Here is a 21,299-nt window from a genome sequence, read left to right on the forward strand (position 1 = left end):
GGACCTGAGCTCTTCTAGCTCTGAACCAACAGATGACGGGACAGGCACAGACCAGAGCCAGACCTGGGGGCTGTGCACCAGGAGGGAAAGTCCCTGCTTGGTCCTCTGTGGGAACAAGACTCCGGAGAGGGACGCTGTTGAACAAGGAGGTGATGGCCTTCTGTCTGAGCATGAGGAAGGGAGCCGAGATGACTCCCTGGGACCCCAGGGCCTGTGGCTTTGAGTCCAACACATGGCTAGCCCACCCGCCGTGTGTCACCGTTGAGCTGTGCTCTGTAGGCTTTTCAATGGCTGGAGGTTTTGGTTTTGTTTTCAGAAAGAGATCCACCCAGATGTTCTTTGGAGGCATCCCGGTTGGCTCTAGCATTTGCCCGTTCAGTTAACAGCTGAGTACATGGCCCACTGGGAATTCCAAGTCGGGGGAGAAGGGGGTGTGTGGCTAGGAGAACGAGAAGAGGAATGGAGGCAGAATGGCACAAGGGAGAGGGAGAGAGCACCCCGAGCCTGACAGCCAGGAGCCAGAGATGTGTCTTGCTCCCCATCCTCCGTAGGGCAGTGGTGGTAGGGGTGACGGCTGCAGGAAGGGTTGTTCTGGAGGTGGTGATGGGCTTCATCCTAAAGAGGAAATGTGGCCAAAGATGGAAGATGAGCAAAACAAGCCCAGAGAGACTTGTGTTCAGTGCAGGTGCTGCTTCGCTCTGCAGAGGGGACCCTCTGCAGCCAGGGATGCGGGGAGATAGCCAGCCTCCAGCACACGCTAGCATCCTCTTGGACCGCAGTCCCGAGGCGGTGGCCCACACTGCTTGTCTCCTCACGCAGACCTCTGTGTGGGAGGAGGGACAGCTCACACTCCTCCCCGCCAGCCATACCCCATTATCTTAGAGGGGGCTCCAGGCTGGGAATGTGAGTCCTGATCCTCTGCCTGATCAGACTCTGCTCCAGCCCCTGGCCTTCATGTCTGTTCCCAGTTCTCCTGTAAGGGAAGGCCCCGTTTCTCATCCAAGGTGATAAGTTAGAAGTGGTAAGTGCAGGGAGTACATGTTGGGGACCGGAGGAACTGGGATAGGTGTTAATCTTTAGATGACTGTCTCCCACCCAAAAAACAAGGGATAGACCCATGGAGAAGGGTCCGCAATAATTGTCTGATGTATCTTCAGCTGAGGGAAAACTCCTAAAATGCAAGTGGCTCCCAGTGTCCAGGCCACACATTGCCCCCTCCCCCTGGGGCTTTCTCCGCCCTCCAAGGGCGGTACTTGGAATCACCCCAATAGTGATTGAAATAGCGATCACGGGACAAAGGTGGGAGGTTTGGTTTGGTTTTTGTCTCTTGACATTGCTAAGCAGGAAGGAAATAAAAATGTAAACAAAAACAAAGGAAAACAAAAGTAACTGCACTGTTGTTGGAGGTGCTGATAAAGGAGCTTTGGCAATGGGGGTGGGGGTGGGAGTGAGGGGGTGGCGCCCAGCTGTTAACCGATAGGTAACCAGTTCAAACTCACCAGCTGCTCTTGGGGAGAAGGATGAGGCTGTCTGTTTCCTTAAGGTGGACAGCCTTGGGCGCCCCACAGGGCAGGTCTACTCAGGCCTACAAGGTCGCTCTGAGACAGAATTCTTTCTCTTTTTTTGGTCGATGATTTGCAAGGGCTCGTTCTCGGGTGAGAACTGAAGAGGTGAACTTCAAACCAGGCATCGGTTGGATGCCAGTAGTAGTTCGCAGCATGAGAGTGAGCCCTGAGACAGACTCTCTATTCAAAACCCTTTCACTCCCGGCCATCGAATCAGTTCTGACTCACGGGGACCCTACAGGGCAGAGTAGAACGGCCTAGTGGGTTTCTGAGACAGTAACGCTTGACTGCTGTAGAGTGATAGGTGGTTTTGAACTGCTGACCTTGAGGTTAGCAGCCAACACATAAGCCCTTATACCACCAGGGCACACATTTTTTAAAAGTGTGTGTGTGTGTGTGTGTGTGTGTGTGTGTGTGTGTGTGTGTGTGTGTTTCAAACTCACTGCCGTTGAGTGGATTGCAGCTCACAGCCGCCCTAGAGGATAGGGTAGACCTGCTCCTCAACCAAACCACACCAAAACAAAAGACCCCTCTGCCATCGAGGCGATTCTGACTCCTGGCGAGCCAACCACCCTGTAGGACAGGGCCAGAAAGGGAAATCTGGGGCCCAGGCACCCGCCTTCCAGCTCCAAGGGGAGGGATAAGCAGAGAATGCCCCACCCCACCCCCAAGCTCTGAGTCCTCAGGTTGAGGAACACTCTGTTCCCGGGATGCAACCGCTGTGTTTAGGACGACAGCAAGCATGCCTGCTCTATGACACCTCTTTCCCAAGCCCATTCCCAGTCACCCCGGTGGTGTGTGTGCCTCAGTCACGCCCTTCAAGGACTCGCTGCCCCCAAAGGTGACATTCTGAGTGAGAAGTGAAATATGCCGTGTGTCTCTAAACGCTGCCCACCTGGAGGGGGGACGGGGTTGGGGGGGATTCCCAACAGAAGGCCCGCTTGACAGTCCTCTGCAAACACGCGGAATTCTTCCCCACCCCCTCCCCGACTGCAGAGCACGTCCCGTCCCATTGGGATGTTAATGGAGCCATCTGGAATTTTTCAGATTTAATATCTGTTCTTGGCTTTTACAATTTTTTTTAAAGGCAGCAGAAACCTTCCTTCTGGGTGACTTGGCTGTTGCTTGTTGGCCTGGGTTTTTCTTTGTCCCCACAGCTCTGAGAGAAATTCATTGCAAACACTTCCAGCCATAATTTTGCTGACTTCTCATCAGAACACAGCAGAAGGTAGTTATTTCTTGCAGTTTCTTTTCTTTCTGTCTTTCTTTTTTATATGTCGCCGGTGGCTTTAAAAAAGGATCTCATCTTATTTCAAATCTTTACCACCCATCAGTCCGTTTGCCATACTGTGGTGATCAAGAGGCCGCTGAGGAGCAGAACAAGGGAATACCGCAGGGCTTAAAATCAGAAAGGTGTGCATCAGGGTTGTACGCGCTCCCCGTGCTTGTTCCATCTGTAGGCTGAGCAAACCATCACAGAAGCTGGCTTAGATGAAGAAGAGTGTGGCATCAGGACTGGAGGAAGGCTTCTTGCTAAATTGCAGGATGCAGATGACCCAACTGTGCTTCCTGAAAGCAAGGACAACCGGAAGCACTTGCCGATGAAGATCAAAGATGGCAGCCTGGAGTGTGGATCACACCTCAGTGTCGAGAAGACCGAAATCTGTACAACTGGATCAGCAGGGAACAACATGATCAACAGAGAACAGATTGATGTTGGCAAGGATTTCGTCCTGCTTGGACCCACAATCAATGCCCATGTAACAGCAGTCAGGAGATCAAAGGCCTCAATGCCCTAGGTACGTCTGCTGCGTGACACTTTTCTAGACCATTGAAAAGCAAGGGTGTTATTTTGAGAACTAAGGCACGCCTGAAAATACCCAAGCTATGGTATCTTCAATTGCCTCTGATGCATGCGAAAGTTGGGACACTGAATAAGGAAGACCAAAGAAGAATCCATTGATGCGTTTGAATTGTGCTGCAAAAGAACATTGAAAATGCTCTGGACTGCTTAAAGGACAGAAAACTCTGTCTTGGAAGAAATACAGCCAGAGTGCTCCTTATAGACAGCATGGCGAGATTTCATCTTACATACGTTGAACATGTTGTCAGGAGAGACTAGTCCCTGGAGAAGGACATCGTGCTTAGTAACATAGAGGGGCAGCACATGCAAAAGAGGAAGATGGAGACACAGTGCCTGCAACAGTGGGCTCAGGCATAGGAACAATTGTGAGGCTGACACAGGACCGGGCAGTATTCCGTTCTGTTGTACACAGGGTCGATATGGGTCAGAACCAACTGGATTGCCCTTAACAATGAATGATGCAGGAAACTCAGCCATTGGCATCTCAGACATCAGCTGGGTCTCCATGGCGGCCGGGTCTGAGTGGAGCTTCTGAACTAAGATAGAGGAGCAAGAAAAGCTGTTTACTTCCAAGACTGAGCCAATGAAAACCCAACTGAACAGAATATTGTCCCTTAGGGTGCTGGGAGATGGGCCCCCAAGTTAGCAGGCCTTCAAAACACACAGTGGCTGTAATCATTAGCGCAGACACCCCCACGATCATGCAGATGGTGCAGGGCGGTGCAGGTTCCCTTCGGCTGTAGTATTAAATAAAAAGTGAGGCGGATGGAGGGTGGGGGGACCAGCCCCCACCCGCTGCTACTCCTACGAGTTCAGTAATACTACTTCTGGGTTCAGTAATGCACAATTGTACGGTTGAGATATATAAGCATTATATTAAAGTCATTGAGAGCATGAGAGATAATGCAATAATACAGTCAGGCATGTTACATAGCAACATTGCTCACCTCAGCCCAGCTTGGTGGTCCACGTGGAGAGGAGGAAGGGAAGGAGGGGAAGGGAACAAGGGAGAGGGGAGTGACCAGGGGGTGAGCAGCAAGGAGCTCAGAGTCAGAGAGAGAGGTCCGACTGCTCTATATTGCTGACCCATGCCTATATACCTTTTGGGAGCATGTCAGCCCACTAATTACAGGTAGAGACATACGTCACAGGGAGGGATTGCACTATAGGCTACACAGCAATGAGAGGGTGGTCTAGGGGGTGGTCTCTGGGTCTCCATAGGAACCCTTATCAGTAGGGTGCAAACCCCTCCTACAGGAACCAAGCTAAAGGTCCCAAGCTTCAGAGAGTAGTCCATTGTCTCCAGCAGCAGGGAGCAGGCCCACCCCTGTGGTGGGATGAGACAGCAGTCTGGCAGCAAGTATCTGACTTCCCCCCACATTCGGCTGTACGTGGGGCCTCTGTGAATGGGGGACACATTGGCCACAAACAGCAACAGTAGTTCGAGTCGGTGGTCCTCTTTATAGTCACCTTTCAATCTCATGCCTTCTGTGTTAACTCCCCCATGTACACGCACCCTTTATTTTTCCAATCGCTCAGGCCCATGGTTACATCTCTGGTACTGGGTGCACAGGGATTCGTGTTCTTTGGACTTAGGGCTACCAGCACCTTCCTGGGGACCCACGTGGAGCTTTCAAGTCATCCCTTGGCTAATAGGTATGCAAATTTGAGAGAGGAAACTATTTCCAGCTTTGAGGGGTTAGTTTTGGGGAATCAGGAAAGACTCCGTGGAGAAGGTCATGGTTGAGCTTGCTCCTAAAGGCTGCCCATATAGGAAAGAAAGAGAAAGAGAGTCGCTCAGGGCAGAGGGTGAGGGATGAGTGAAGGAATGAAAGCGAGAAAGAAAGGCATGTTGTTGGAAAGGAAACGGACCCTTCCCGAAAGCTAACAACACGCGCTGCCCTTTCCCGTGTATATTGTCTTATTTAAACCTCATCCTTGTTCGGACACCACAGCAGGTATCCCATCCAATTTAGAGATGAGAAGACTAAGGTTCCAAGGGCTTGGGTGACTTGCCAATCCCCGAGGCTGCACAACTCCTGAGTGGTGGGACCCACCTGGGCTTCAGGCTCATTCCCTGGTGCTTGCTGGGGCTTCCCGAAGAGGTCTGAATGCCGGCGTGACCACACTGACATCAGTTCAGCACAAGGGCTGTCCCCACAGGCCTCCTCAGTTCTATGGAAGCTCCGAGCCTTGTTTTCAAGGTGCCCTTCACCAACGGGGGAACATTGGGTGAGGAGAGACCAGCCCCACCTGGCGAGGCAGGCAGGCTGGCTTCTGAGGCCCTTGGGCAGCAACTGTGGCTCGGTGGTGGTGGCAGGTGCCTCCCTCTTGCTCCCTGCTGTCTGTCCTGCTGGTGCCAGGCTTTCTTTCCACCAGAGCTGGGTACCCGCTGCCATTTTGATGCAAAAGGTGGTTGTTTGGAGAGACTTCCAGGTTGAAAGGGGGCGCCTTGGTTAATGTGCTCCTCAGATAATCAGCACATCTGTCTGCTTCCATGAAGATGTGTCTCCTTGGGAGCCCTGGAGAGCGGTTCTGGCTCTGTCCTGTTGGGCCACCTTCAGTCAAAATTGTCCTCCACAGCAGTGTGTTTTTGGGGGAGTTTAAGGTTGAAATGGTTTAGGGTTCATGGCTCTGTGTCTTTACCATGACCACGGAGTCTTTACCCTTTTACCGTCCACTCACAAAATGGTCAAGAATACCAGTGATCGGTCAGTGAATCCCCATGAAGCAGCCCCCTGTGCGTTCACTGGTTCACTGGCTGATTCCTGCCCTGATACCTGTTGTCCAGCTTCCGTCATGTCAATAGACAATGTTCTTGCCAAACGCCTGCATTTGTCTCTGGACGTCTCCACACCACATGCCCCAAGCAATCCACCGGGTAGAAAAGGCTCCTACCAATTGGAGGAAGCACCTGTTTTTGCCTCTAAAATTCTAACACCTCTGATGCACTTCCCTCTGCTATCTGTCATCCTCTCCAGGACAGAGAGAGTCTTGGTACATAGAAGTGTAGCCTTTGAGACTTGGTGTGGGCTCATTGATGAGGTTTTGTCTGTCATTCCAAGTAGCTCTGCTAGCAATAAGCTGGGGAAGAAGAAAGACTTAAAAAAAAAATTTAAGGACTTGATATTATCCATCTACCAAGATTTAAGCAGAACCCACACATGGTCTGCAAGAGTCGTCCATTCTGTGGGTCCGATGGTTGCCCTCAAACTCTGCCCTAATCCCCTCAGGTAAAGCCACTCAAGGCCGATACACAGAGGGTCTGTGTCACACTCTATCAAAATCACTTTCCACCAAGAGTGGAAATAGGAAGAAAAAAAATACCACCCCACACAGTCATGCTAAGGCTATTGACATTTCTCCTGCTTTGGGTCTTGTTTTCTCCTTACTTGTCCAAATTGGTTTCGTTTTGCTGTTAAGCATTCACACCTGTGCTTCTTTCCATCCCTGACACTTTCTCTGTAGGCCTGGACGTACCAGGTGGTCTATGAGTTCTCTTTTTTTAGTGTGATCCACCCAGATGTATTGCTTAGAGGACTCAGCTAACTTTTTGTGGTTCTGCGACATTATGCAGTAGATGGATATTTTATTAGCCCCCCCACCATCTAACTGGGCTGGATCCCTGGTGGTGTAGTGGTTAAGCATTGGGCTGTGGGATGCATGATTGGCAATTCAAAGCCACCTGCAGTTCCATGGGAGAAAGACTGGGCTTTCTACTGTAAAAAGTTACAGTCTCGGGTCGCTGTGAGTCAGCATTAACTCGATGGCAGTGAGATCTAACTAGGAGCCCTTAGGTGGCACAGAAGTTAGCCATTGGAATCCATCCAGAGAGACCTGGCATCCTCCGCCAAAAGATCAGTGCCATGTGCATCCCGATGAAACATTGACATTTCTACTCTGACATTCAGGGGGGTGCCACAAATCAGAGGTGGCTTGACAGCAATTGATTTGGTATTTCGGTTTTACCACTTAGCCAATCTAGGTAAAATTTTTTGGCTTATGAATAGAAATAGATGATGAAACAATGTATTGATTTAACTGTCTTATTAGATCAGATTTTTTTATGTAGCTGAATCTTTGAGGTGTAATTCCATTGATATTATTCTTGATCATTATTGAACTTTAACTATCAGTATAATTTACCAAAAAAAATTGATCATGTTTATTATTTCGTTTTAGGTCACCAGTGTCTTCAGAAGACCACGGTAAGAATCTGCCTTCCTTATGATCTTGCAGGATGCAAAGCTGAGTTCTGGCCATTGTATCTTAATACCAGAGAGAATCATTTCAGAAAATGTTGTCAAGATGTTGGCCTTGTGGTTTTTTATGGTGAAATGTCGATTACTTTTACAAACCCAACTCCTCCTTGATAAACATTTCTCTCGGTAAATATTTTGAAGTTCAATGTATTCCGCCTCTCTTCTGCACATCAGCAGAAAGATTTTTGTGACTCTTGGTGAATCCTGTGACTTCTCTGAGTCCAGTCTTCATCTTTAGAATGGGGAGTTGGAGTCGATAGTCTACAAGAGGTCAATTATGATCTAGAAGCATTAGGATGCTAACTGCAAGGTCATGGGTTCAAAGTCAGCTGCTTTGTGGGAGAAAGCTGAGGCTGTTCCTATAAAGATTTACAGTCTCAGAAATCCTGCGGAGGAGTTCTGCTCTGTCCTGTCGGCTTTTTATGAGCTGGAATCATCTTGATGGCATGGCTGCTGCTTTTACTTTTTAAAACTTGTGCTATATAATGACGCTATGTGGAGATAACCCCAAATCAAAACCAAACCCACTGCCATTCTAAGTGGTCATAACTGTCGGTAGGGTTTCTGAGACTATAACTCTTTACAGGAGCAGACAGCCTCATCTGTCTCCCACAGAGTTTCTGGTTGGTTTGAACTGCCAACCTTGTGGTTAGCAGTCCAATGCCAAACTTGCAGCACCACCACAGTTCCTTTTATGGGGACAGACAGAGGCAATCGCCAGATGAGGTCATGCCACATGGATGGCTTGACACATACTACAACCCCAAGCCAGTGTGATGAGTCTTAAAGACAATGGCTGACCAAGGGCTAAGAGGGCTCCACACAGTCTTCTTGATGCCGTCCTCAGTTTCCCTAATAACCCCCCTTGTCCATTCTGTGATCCAACAAAAAGTTAGGCTTTCTTTCCTGCCACATCATCAAATCTTTCCCGATCTTGAGATGAAGCTGCATCATGCTCTAGGAAGAATCGTTGGGCAAATTATGTTCAGACACATTAAGTCAGCATTAAGCAATCAATCTTCTGATGACGACCCATTATTACGGGCTGATTCCCATGCCGCACCATGCCACGCCACAGTTATTTCGCTGTGGTGGTGCTTGATGGCATATTTGTGACCTTCCCAGACGTCAAGGTCTCTGAGGTGCTGCGTCCAAACCATAAACTAGAAACATCTGCTCGGTTCTTATGTTGAAGCAGGATTTTCTTGTATGACCTTTGGCCGTTCTTGTCTTGTTATCTGCGAGCGCTGTGTTCTCTACTGATGTATCAGTGACAAATGTTTCCGTATCCGCATGGCATTCTGGGCTGCAGGCAGAAATTAAACCAGCAGTAGCCAGGGCACAAATGGACTGCAGAGGCATAAAGAGAACTTTGCAGGTTGATGAAAATGTTCTGTATCTTATTTGATGTTGTTCCCTAACTGCGTCTTCTTGTTGATCGCAGTCCAGAGCCCAGGCAATCTGACTCAGGGAAGCCCCTTGTGTGCAAAGTGGAACTGCCCCAAGGGGTTTTGAAGGCTGTGGCCTGTCAGAAGCCAGTGGTGAGACCCGTCTTCCAAGGTGCTTCATGCTGGTTCGAGCTCCCGGTCTTTCAGCTAGTAGGCGAGTACCGTATGTTAGTCTAAACGCAGCACACTGGTGCTGGTGGATGATGGTTAAGTATGTGATCATCCTGTCAACCTTACAGGCGTGACATTTACTGTCTATAGATTATTCTGATGAACCTCAGATTAAAACCAAACCAAACCACCCCGCTGAATCCCCACAGCACAGACACGAGGAATGTCAACAGTCCTCTTACGGGACAGGGCATGGTGAGTGGACCTCAGCAGCTGGACTTTGGCCACCAGGCCACACTGTCATTTGATCCCCTCGGGACGTCACGGGACGTTTTTCCTGTAGGTTTAGTCGTCTCTGCTCGCTGTTGGATGGAAGTCTTTTTCTGTTTTCGCTAGGCGTTCTGGCGGGGTCCTTCCTTGCTGTTTGCCCTTGTGCTGTATGCTTTATCCATGGAGGGAAACCAGGAGGGTGGATTGATGAAGACTCGGCTGGGTGGAGGAGCCTGGGGGCCCGGAGACGAGGGTGGGGAAATGGGGAGTCAACATCAGTGGGAATGAGAAGGAAGAAAAGGTTCCAAAATTTATCGTGGTGAGGATTGCACAGCACTTCTTGGTAGGACTGAACGACTGAATTGTATCACACGTTCATGATCGCTAAATAAAATTTTTAAATAAATTAACAAGGGGGCAGAAAAAAAGAACTTTTTTAAAAAAAAGAACTCATTTCTCATTCCCAGAAAAACAGACTTGACTATTGTATCTGGTTTCTCCATTCCACTGGGGATTCTTAACGGCAGTAAGTCATCTGTGGGCATGCATCAGGGACCTTAAAAGTCCTGGAAGTTGATGAATACCTGGAAGACTTTCTCGCTATTATTAGCGCTGAGGAATTGATTATTTTAAGAACTGTTTGTTGTATGTATTGGTTGAAGAAACGTTATACATATTAGAAGGTTTTCATATTTCCATTGCGTAAAGAATGTTATTTCATGACCATAGCTCTCAGTTTGCTTCTGTAACTTCTAAAAATATACTTCAGATGTCAAGTGCAAAGTTGGCGCCCTGGTGGTGTAGTGGTTCCCACTGGACTGTGATCCGCGTGGTCGGCGGTTTGAAACCACCAGCAACTCCTTGAGAGAGACTGGGCTTTCTACTCCCTTAAACAGTTGCAGCCTCAGAAACCCACAGGGAGTTGCCATGCGTCAGCATTGACTCAGTGGCGCTGAGCTTCCTAATTTCATTTTCCATCATCTTCTAGCACATGCATCATTGTAAAGGTATTCTTTTCTTTTTCACTAAGGTTTTCCATACGTTATTAAAATAGGTTTCCTTGTGCACTTTAAAAAGTTGGTATTTCATAGAAGCCTAAATACAGACATGTGCATATGTAAATATATTTATGATTATGGGGAGAATAGACCTATGTGCATATATTTATAGGTCTAGTAGTAGGGTAGCAGGTGGACATTGGGCCTCCTCGTGCGCATTCCCTTCATACAAGAGCACCTTGCTCAGCTAAACGGTCATTTCATGATACCACCCTCCCGACATAATCGCTGAAGACAGACGTGTGCATAAGCAAACGTGGTGAAGAAAGTTGATGGTGCCTGGCTATCAAAAGATATAGCATCTGGGGTCTGAAAGGCTTGAAGGCGAACAAGCGACCATCTATCTCGGAAGCAACAAAGCCCACATAAACGCTGAAGACGAATGTGTGCATAAATAAGTGTGGTGAAGAAGGCTGATGATGCCCGGCTATCGAGAGCTATAGCATCTGGGGTCTTAAAGGCTTGAAAGTAAACCAGCGGCCATCTAGCCCAGAAGCAACAAAGCCCACATGGAAGCAGCACACCAACATGTGTGATCATGAGGGGCCAGGGGCCGAGGGGACCAGGTTTGAAGCACCAAAGACGGTGGGGGGGGGATTCATGTCCTCGTGAATGAAAGGAGCGCATGATGGGGACCTCATGCCCATCTGTAGACAACTGGACATCCCTTGCAGAGGGGTAGTGGGGAGGAGATGGGTCACTCAGAGTTCAGTGTAGCAATAATGAAACTCACAACCTTTCTCTAGTTCTTAAATGCTTCCTCCCCTCAACTATCATGATCCCAATTCTACCTTGCAAACCTGGTTAGACCAGAGGATGCACAGCTGTACAGATGGGAACTGGAAACACAGGAAATCTAGGACAGATGAGCCCCTCGGGACCAGCGGTGAGAGTGGCGGTACTGGGAGGGAAGGGGGTTAGAAAGGGGGAATCGATCACAGGGATCTACATGCAACCTCCCCTCTGGGGGATGGGCAGTGGAGAAGTGGGTGAAGGGAGACGCCGGGCAGTATAAGATAAGATAAAATAATAATTTATAAATTATTAAGGGTTCATGAGGGAGGGGGGAGTAGGGAGGGAGGGGAAGGGAAAAAGGGAAAATGAGCTGATTCCAGGAACCCAAGCAGAAAGTGAATTTGAGAATGATGAGGGCAACAAATGTATAAGTGTGCTGTGCACAATTGATGTATGTATGGATTGTGATAAGAGTTGTATGAGCCCCAATAAAATGATTTTTTTTAAAAGTTGGTATTTACTGCGGCTGACATAGAACCCCTTGAATATTGTATCCTCAATCATGTGTCCCATTTGTTGATATCTAATGAAGCAATCCATTTGGGAAAGAAGTAAGAAATAGCATTATCTTTTTGTCTCCTATTCATGGGTAGAAAAATTGAGGCATGTCGGGGCAAATGGATTGAGACATTGGAATTTAAAACGTCAAAGATTGCAGCTTAAAGGGTGGGGTTATAATTCCATGCCAAGAAAACAAAAATCCTCACATCTGAACCAACAGGCAGCACCATGATAAATGGAGACCAGTTTGAGATTGCCCAGGATTGTATTTTGCTTGGATCCTTAGTCAATGCTCATGGACGCAGCAGTCAAGGAAGCAATGGTCATACTTCTTTCAACTCGTCTGTTGCACAAGACCTCTTTAAAGCATTAAAGAGCAAGGACGTCCCTTTGAGGACTAAGGTGCACTTGTCCTAAGCCACGGTGCTTCAAATCATGTGCTTTATACCTGTGGAAGCTGGACATTGAATAAGAAAGATTGAAGAAGCGCGAATGTATTTGGATTGTGAGGCACGCAGAGAACATCGACAGCGCCATGAGTGTCAAAAGAACAAGCGAATCTGTCTTGGAAGAAGTACAGCCAGAAAACTCTTTAGAAGCCAGGATGCTAAGACTTAATCTCACACGCTTTGGACACATGGTGAGGAAGGAGCAGTCCCTGGAAAAGGACATCATGCTTGGCCAAGTAGGGGTCTGAAGAAGAAGGCGGGAAGACGCTGGATTCAGTGGATTGACACAGTGGCTGCAACAGTGGACTCAAACATAAAAACTGTGGGCGTGGCATAGGACCAGCCTGTGTTTTGCTCTGTTCTACCTTAGGTCGCTTAGGAGTCAGAAATGACCCCAGGGCACCTAGCAACAGCCAACTCATGCTGCTGTCTTCAGCATCCAGGCAGTGGAAGAGACTGGCCGACTTCGGTCCTGTTCTCTCGGTATTCCTCTCGTCTCAGAACGTAGAAGATGGGCAGGGGGCAACTTGCCCTCCACAGTATCACCAAACACTACTGTTCGTCACACACCTTGGATCGCAGGGCGAGGAGACTCAATCGTTTAATACTCCATGAAGCTGTGTAGGGCTCACTGACATCAGGCATAGACCATGTGGTCTTATTGAATAGGTGATACAGGACATAAGTCAACTGGGACGGTTTCTTTCTTTCTTTTTTTAATCATTTACTTAGGGGTTCATACGACTCTTAGCACAATCCATACATACATCAATTGTGTAAAGTACATTTGTACATTCATTGCCCTCATCAAACTGTCAATCTTTCAATTAGCAGCCAGGCAATTTCATGGTTTTCGCCATCTAAACACACCGTTTCTATGTGCATGGCAGACTATCTGGGGCTTCGAGAATAAAGGCTACAGCTTATGGACTGCTCATTATGCAGTAGGCGCCACGCTAAAGGGCATCTACGTCATTTCATTTCCTCTTTAACACATCACACTTGCTTCAGGAGGTTGCATCTGGTTTTGCAGCTAGGGACGCAGACTCGGTGTGCTCCAAAGTGACACAGCCAGTAAGTGGTTGAGTTAATTTCCAAACCCCAGTCCAGCTTCCAAACCCTTGTCCTTTTACCTACTAAGCCCTGATGGTTTCTGTGTAGGGCTGCTACCCTCAAGGCCAGCAGTTCGAAACTGCCAGCTTCTCCACAGGAGAAAGAGGAGGCTCTTTGCTCCCTTAGAGAGTTACAGCCTCAGAAACCCACTGGGGCAGTTCTGCTCTGCCTTGTAGGGTCATTCAGGGTTGGAACGGGCTTGATGGACAGGTTTGAGAGGCGAAAGCCGGGGCTGTCACGCACTAAGGTGAATGCAAGGAACACCAGCAAACAGCTTTTGTCTGGAGCCAGAGTTCTAAACCGCTACATAAGGAATCTCTTTTTAATGACCACAAAAAGAACGAGTTATTCCCTTCTGGGGAAACTGATCCCCCACCCCCACCCCTTGTAGAAAAAGCAAATACCAATGTCACGCTTTCTCATAATTAGTTCACTGGGTGTAACTGAAGCTTTGGGGAACCTGCCGTGGCGAATCCCAGGAGGAGCAGTACGTTGTAATCCTACATCTGGAAGAGGGGGCCCTACTCCCGGCAGAAGATAAGCACGGCGGTGATTGATTGCCTGGTCGAGAGAGTGTCCCCAGCATTCAGTGCCTGCCCCTCATCAACGGGCTGTTCCTGGACCCTGCCTGCCCAGGCCGCCTCCCCCGCCAGCGCAGACGTCCCATCTCTAGGAGACGTCCCATCATCTCAGCCTGCTCATTCAGCCACTGCTCTTGCAGTCACTACCTGGGCCGCCGCACCTGGGGGGAGCGGGCACACCCAGCTGGTGTCTGTTCACTTACTGAAAAGACTTCACGGGCCCGTTGAAGAGTTCTGATCCCCAGCTCAGCAACTCCATTCCTCAAGACTGTTTGCTTATGTCTAAGAAGATTCCCGGCTTTCTAACTTTAGTGAGCTCATTCAGTTGGTTTTGTGTACTTTAAAAAACACGGTTCTAAACAAATGATATTAAGGGCTAAAGTGGAAGGCAGGTGTTTTGAGATTGATGAGGGCAACAAATGTGCATATGTGCTTGACACAATGGATGGATGGATGTATGGACTGTGATGGGAATTGTATGAGCCCCCAATAAAATACAAAAAAAGTACGGTTCTGTGCAGCATTGGTGGTAGAGTGGTGAGCATAGCAGCCTCCCCCAAAATATGGTTGCTTGTTTTCTGAGGGTTTCCCAGCTTTGCCTTTTATCTTCGTTATCGAGGGCTGCTGTAGCAGACATGCCCCACGGGGCTCCTTTAACAAACACATTTATTTTCTCACCATTTAAGAGGTTGCGAGTCTAGATTCAGGGTGCCAGCTCCAGGGGGGGACTTCCTCTGTCATCTCTGGGAGAGGAGGGGCTGGGTCTCTGTGGAGCTTCTGTTCCTAGGTGATCCTCCCTGACCTCTGCTTCCATCAGTGCTTGTCTAATCTCCTTTATAGCCCCAAAGAGATGGAGTCAAGACATGCTCCACACTCATCCTGCTTCATTTCAGAACTGCAGGCATAGAGGTTAGGACTTACAAGACACATTGGGAGTGGGGAGAGGGGTGGGGGAGACACCGCTCAACCAATAATTATCCCTCCTCCATTTCATGTATATCTTCCCTTTCTATCACACCCCCTCCCCCCCGATTCTATTTAGTTGTGCTCCACTCCCAGCAGTTCCTCCTCCGTTGGAGTCCCGTCTGGAAGGGGCGTCCTGGAAGGGCATGTTCAGAGTTGGCCGGGGCGACGGCGCTCTTGCCCCTCTGCCCTTCTGCAGGCCTTGCCGTTCACTTGCCATCGAGATAGCAAAAATGGGTGACACTGTAGCTCACCTCAGATTGCCCCACTGCTTTTAGGTGAACAGCTCGGCTATTTGGAGGCGTCCTGCTCTCCGTTCCAGTGATGCCCCATGGCTTTCCTGCACAGGTGCGGGTGGAATACAGATCCTGCAGGGCCTTGGCTATTGGTAGATTGTCCCAAGGCATTTATATCCTGAAATCTGTAAGAATATCTTCTCCCTTGGTTTCCCGTTAACTTCACAGTAGGTTAGGGGTCTCTTGTCTAGTCGTCTCTCTGTGTGGCGATGCAGGGATATTCAGAGTCAGGTTCAACTATTACCATCATCTTCGCAGATTTCCTGAATTGTAACGTTGCTATAGTTAAAATGCAACAGTTTACACTTTTAGGGATGATCAGTGCATATCTTCTCCTGTGCCGTTAGAAAGAAAAGTCTGTAGTCATGAGTATTCACATAAAAGTTAAATATCATGAGAGAAATCTATTTTATAATACCTGTCATACCGCCTAGACATTTTCTTTAAAAGTGATTTTTGAGAAACTCAGATGGGAGGGATCAAAGTTTAAGGCTTCAGTTTTACAGCAACGTCATTTCAACTTTGTAATTGCTGGATGTATTCTGTTGCTTTCTGTTCTTAAAAATGACCATTATTTATCAAACATTAAGTACCGGGAAGCATGCTCCCCGAGGTTCCCTTGAAGCTTAGAGAGGATAAGTCACTTCTTTGATGTCACCCCAACCTATTATATACAAATTAACTATACGAATGCTTTACGTGTGTTTTGTCTTCAAACCATCACATTAGTTTATCCTACTTTTAGTCCCACGGGTTGTTGCTATTAGGTGCCTTCCGGTCAGTTCCAATTCTTAGCAACCCTCTGGACAACAGAGAAAAGCACTGTTCAGCCCTTCTAATTGCCCATCGATGCAGCCATGGGGTCGATCCATGCAGGAGGAGACACTCAGGCACAGCTTCATTAAGTGGCTTGTCCAAGGTTACTTGCATATCAAATAAGGATCAGAACTTGAATGCAAACCAAGCTCATTGGATCCAGTTCCCACTGCTAACGACTCTTCTGTTCTGTCTCTCGATGACTTGCTGAAATTTGAGTTTATATAATGTCGAGTCTTGACTTTACTTACTAACTGGAGAATTGCTAACTTCCTACAGCCGCCATAACAAAGTTGGTTGGCTGAAAACAACCGAAATGTACAGTCTTACAGTTTTGGAGGAGAGCAGTATGAATTCAGCGTGTCAGCAGAGCCATGCTTTCTGCAAAGGCTCAAGGGGATGAACCTTCCTTGTCTCTTCCGACTGCTGATAGTCCAGGAGCTGCAGCTGCGCACCAGTCTCTGCTGCCTCTTCACGGGGACATCTTCCTCTAGCTCTGTGTCTCTTCTTCTCTTCATGAAAGGATGCTAGTCATATTGAATTAAGACTTAGCCTACTCCAGTAGGACCTCATGTTAACTTAATGAGTCACATCTACAAAGACTCTATTTCCAAATAAGATCACATTCAGAGGCTCCAGGGGACAGAACATATCTTTTGGGGTACATAAATGTGGAGATTCAGGTATCCTTCAAACGTCTATAACCTTTACCACCTTCTCATTATTAAGTAAGTTTTTGAATTGGATGTTGTTGCTGTTCATAGTGACCCTATAGGACAGGGTTGAACAGCCCCTGTGAGTTTCAAGACTGCAATTCTTTATGGGAGTAGAAAGCCCATCTTTCCCTAGTGGGGCCGTTGGTGGATGTGAACTGCTGACCTTCCAGTCAGCAGCCCGACACCTAACCAGTGCGTTACCAAGCCTCCTATAGGGTTGCTATGAGTTGGCATCGACTGGATGGCAGCGAGTTGGGTTCTGTTGATGTTAGGTGCCCTCAGATGGGTCCCCACTCCTAGGGACCCTCTGTACAACAGAGCAAAACACCATGTCCTGCACCATCCTCACAAATGTTCTTCTGTTTGAACTCATTTTTACAGCCAATGTGTCAACCCCCCTGGTAGAGGGCCTTCCTCTTTTTCACTGCCCCTGTGTTTTGCCAAGCACGATGTCCTTTTTCTAGGGACCAGTCTCTCTTGACAACATGTGCAAAGTAAGTGAGACCAAGTCTTGCCTCTAAGGAGCATTCTGGCTGTACTTTTTCCAAGACAAATCTTTCCAGTCTTTTGGCAATCCATGGTGTTGGGTAGGAAATGGTTATTAAAGATGAATGTCTTTGGTTTGTTTGCTTACTTTAAATATCAGTGAAGAATACTCATGACGCAGAAAATCAGTTCAAAACTATTTCCTTGATCCACTTCTGCCCCTAGATTTCTATAATCAAAGGCTCAAGGAATCCAAGTTTCTGTCAATAGCTCTCATTCTTGAAAGATGTCATTCTTGGCCAGTAGCTATTTCTTAGGAAAAGATCCCAAGTAGGATGACAATTTTCCAGAGAGTACATTGGACTAAGAAAGCTAGATATTTTCCCTCTTCTTTTCTATACTCCATTTATTCTTAAAATGTGATGAATAAATACGGTGGAAGATGCCAATGGAAACATTGGCACATCTTCAGACATCTTAGTGGGAAAGCACTCACAATATTGGCCTTCACAGTAGCCCCCTTTGCAATGACGCTGGGCTGTCTGCTGAAAACTCGGACGTGTGCCCTCATTCGTTTTGCTCCTCCATACCGAGTTTCTTCCTCTGGGATTTCCCATTGGCACGTTACTTAGATTCAAACTTGGTTGCTCTCTCTTTGAGACTCTTCCTCACCTTGGTTTGGCTCTTGTTGCCATGGTGAATTATTTCCACTCCCTGACTCATGGGCCCCTCTCCAGATCCCCTCTCCCTTGTATTCACTCAGTCAAATGGTTTTTATCACCCCCTACCACCTCTCTGACAGACCACCTTCATTGTCTTCCATTCAAGCCCCACTTCAGTGTTCATTAATTCCTTGCCTTGAAACCATCGCCTTAGATCCTAACGACCAACCATGATGAATTTTCCTGACAACTCAAATGCCCATGGTTTCTCCTGCCCTATTCACTGTTTTCTTTCTTTTTTAATGTATTCCAATCCTCCCCACCCCTTGTGGGTGGCACTACCCTCCTATTTAACTAGAAACCCCATGAATAGAGATGCTGCCCAATTCTATGCTGCCCCGCTGGTACGGAATTGTTTCCCCATACACAAGTCTTCCTGTGAAATGTGCTGTGGTATGTGGTGTGGACTAACCGAACCTTTCAATACACATCTTTGAATCCCTTCGCAGCCTCATTAATATTGTTCCCTGTTGTAGAAGGCAGGTCAGCCCTGGTCCGTTTCCAAACAGATTCGGTTACTAATGGGCTGAAAATATGGCTTTTTAAGAAGGGGCTTGGAGGGGGGTGGGCGAGGAAGTCTCTCCAAAGACTGTGCGGAAAGGAATAAAAAAATGGCTTCGTATTTTCCCTCGGCTAGGCTTCTTTTCCCAAACCCTAGGAAAGCAAACAATCCATTGTTGATTAAACAGCAAAGTAGGCACAGACCAAAGAAAATCAAAGCAGAAAACCCAGGGCTTTGCCAAACCAGCGTTCTGCCACTTTAATGTCACCCAGGCCTCAGTGTAGGCTCTCATGCCCCTTGCCTGAGCCTCAGGCTTGACTGTAAGGGCAGAACCCGCTAGATTGCTTGGTGATCTTTGAAGCCTGACTGTAGCTGCATTGTGTAGGAAAGGGAGGAGGAATTGCACCTCTCCCTTCTATGATTCCCCTGCCTGTGTGCTTTCCATTGGCTGTTTGAACTCAGAGGACCTTGTCTTTAAAGTATTTCCAGCATGGCGAAACAAGAAAAGCAAGGGCCGGGAGCAGGCGTGAGTACAAAGAGGAGAGAGGCTCACCTCCTGGTTTGCTTTTGAGTGGACAGGTCGGAAGCAGCCTGCTCCTAAGGGAATCGGCCATGAGATCAGCAGGCAGCAAAGGAAGCCATTGCAGAGTTCATTCCCACAGATCAATCAACCGGGTGCTTAAAAGGGGAGTGAGATCATCTTTGGAACATGTACCCAGAATGTCCCCCTCACCCCCCATGTCTCCTTAGAACCAAACAACAGTTTGGCTTCCCGAGTGAAGACTGTCTGCCCTGAGCTTTGGGCTCTTTGAGGAGCGCCTGCAAGGGATCAGCTTGACAAGGGCAGAGGGGAAGGTTGACGGGATCTTGGGGGCAGTGAGTGTGTTTTCACGTGGGAGGAACAGCTCAGAGATGGAGGGCTGAGAGGGCTGCGAGGCTCAGAGAACGTCACCGTGTCGCCGGATTGCACGCAAAGAAGCTCGCAGGTTGCCAACCACAGCAAAGCAAAACAAACATTTAAAACACACAAGAAAGAGAGAAAACGTTCGAAAAGGGAGTTGGGGAATGCCTGACTCCTGGCTTCTAACACAAAAGTTGAAGAGCAGAAATGGCAGAGACCTTTTGAAGCGGGTCGTGTTCATTTCCATTTTCACTTAAAAAAAAGTACGTGACCCGAGCCATAAGAACCTCTGGGGAGATGACGCGGAATGTATTGTCCTACAGTTCTCTTCTGAGGAGCGTTTCGATTCTGTTGTCTGTTGTTTCCTTCTTAGCTGGGATTTTAAGACCCAACTTAAATGTTCCACCGAAAGCTTGCTATTATCATTGTCATATTTACCTCTTCCACCGCCCACCCCCCGAGCTATTTCCATCCGACTCACATGCACGTAAAAGTTGGGCCTGCAGTAAAGAAGGCTGAAGCAGAACTGGCGCCTTTGAATTATGTGCTGTGAAGAATGTGGAAAGGGCCGTGCCTGCCAAAGGAACGGAGATCTCTGTCTGGGAAGGAATACCACCGGAGTGCTCCTCAGGGGCAAGGGTGGCAAGACTTTGTCTCACATCCTTTGGGCACGTTGTCAGCAGAGGCCAGTCCCTGGCCAAGGACATTCTGCTCGGTGAAGTGGAGGGGCAGTGGAAAAGAGGAAGGCCCCCCAAAAGATAGATTGACACCATGGCTGCGACAACGGGCTCAAACAGAACCGTTGTGACCGTGGCACAGGACCAGGGGCTGTTTTGTTCCGTTGTACGTAGGGTCACTGCGTCGGAAGTGAGCCAATGACACCTAACAAGGTCAATACCCATCCCCATGCAAAGCCCCTCTTGCAAGGCCTGGGTGAATGTTTGTGAGTGATGTCCCTGACTTACGACGTTAGCTTATATCTCTCCTACTCTGATCACCGGTTGCAAAATAGTAGAGTGGGGTGTCACTTTTCCAGTTGGTTCCTAAAAGTTTAGTTCTACATAACGGTACTTCAACCAGTGCGGTCCAATGTGGAGAGTGTGTGTGTGTGTGTGTGTGTGTGTGCGTTTCTGGGGCCTCTGCAGTACAGCTGAGAGTTGAAAACGCTCGTGCATCCGGCCTTTGCACAAAAGGATGAAGCCCACAATGTGGTTCTTTCTTCTACTATTACTGTCTGCCGAGGGCCAGCCTCATCTTCTGGGTCGATTAGAGCACTTTCATTTCTGGGCGTGGCTCTCCGAGCATCATGCTGCAGTTCTCACCCCAGCAAGCACCATCCACAACGTCATCCCCGTAAGCGCTCAGCATTCCTTTCGTTTGCCGGCCTTTGCTCATGAGAACTAGATGAATTATGCAGGATAGAGCAGAGCAGAACAGGGAAGGGAGACTGCTAAAACCACCTGCCCCGCCCCCACCTGATCAGGTACCAGAGGAGGCCCGTGCGTCTTCACGGATTGGCATTGTGAGCTTGCGTGGTAGCCTATGAGCCAAAGAAGTGGGGCGGTATGGAGCCCTGATAAAGTCGGCCCCTCCACTCCTGGGCTTGTCAGTGCTGGACGCCATCCGGCCATCTCGGAGCCCTGGTGACCCCAGTGACAGAGCTGGCTGTAATCTTTACAGGGGCTGGTGGGCAGGTTTCGACGTCCAGCATGCCCCTTCTCAGCCCAGCGCTAAACTGTCGCACGCCGATTGCGCCGCCAACTGGGTTTTAAATCTACTTCATAACATAGTGACGGTGTGTGGGGCCTTGGGAAAATGACTCAATCCCACTGTGCCTGCGTTTCTCCCTCCTTAGAATGAGAGCGTGACGGTAATTGTGG

General features: G+C 48.3%; 1 protein-coding gene across 1 annotated transcript in view; it reads left to right on the plus strand.

The window, feature by feature from the left end:
* The window catches only part of DGKI (diacylglycerol kinase iota), a 270,647-nt gene that overhangs the window by 204,144 nt on the left and 45,204 nt on the right, over positions 1-21,299 (plus strand). The window contains 1 exon segment of the mRNA XM_045288847.1: positions 7,612-7,637. Coding sequence (XP_045144782.1) covers positions 7,612-7,637 — 26 coding nt within the window.

The sequence above is a fragment of the Echinops telfairi genome, unplaced genomic scaffold (genome assembly GCF_000313985.2).
Source record: "Echinops telfairi isolate 266 unplaced genomic scaffold, ASM31398v2 ScPeMD7_23;HRSCAF=83, whole genome shotgun sequence".
In the NCBI taxonomy this organism is placed as follows: domain Eukaryota; kingdom Metazoa; phylum Chordata; class Mammalia; order Afrosoricida; family Tenrecidae; genus Echinops; species Echinops telfairi.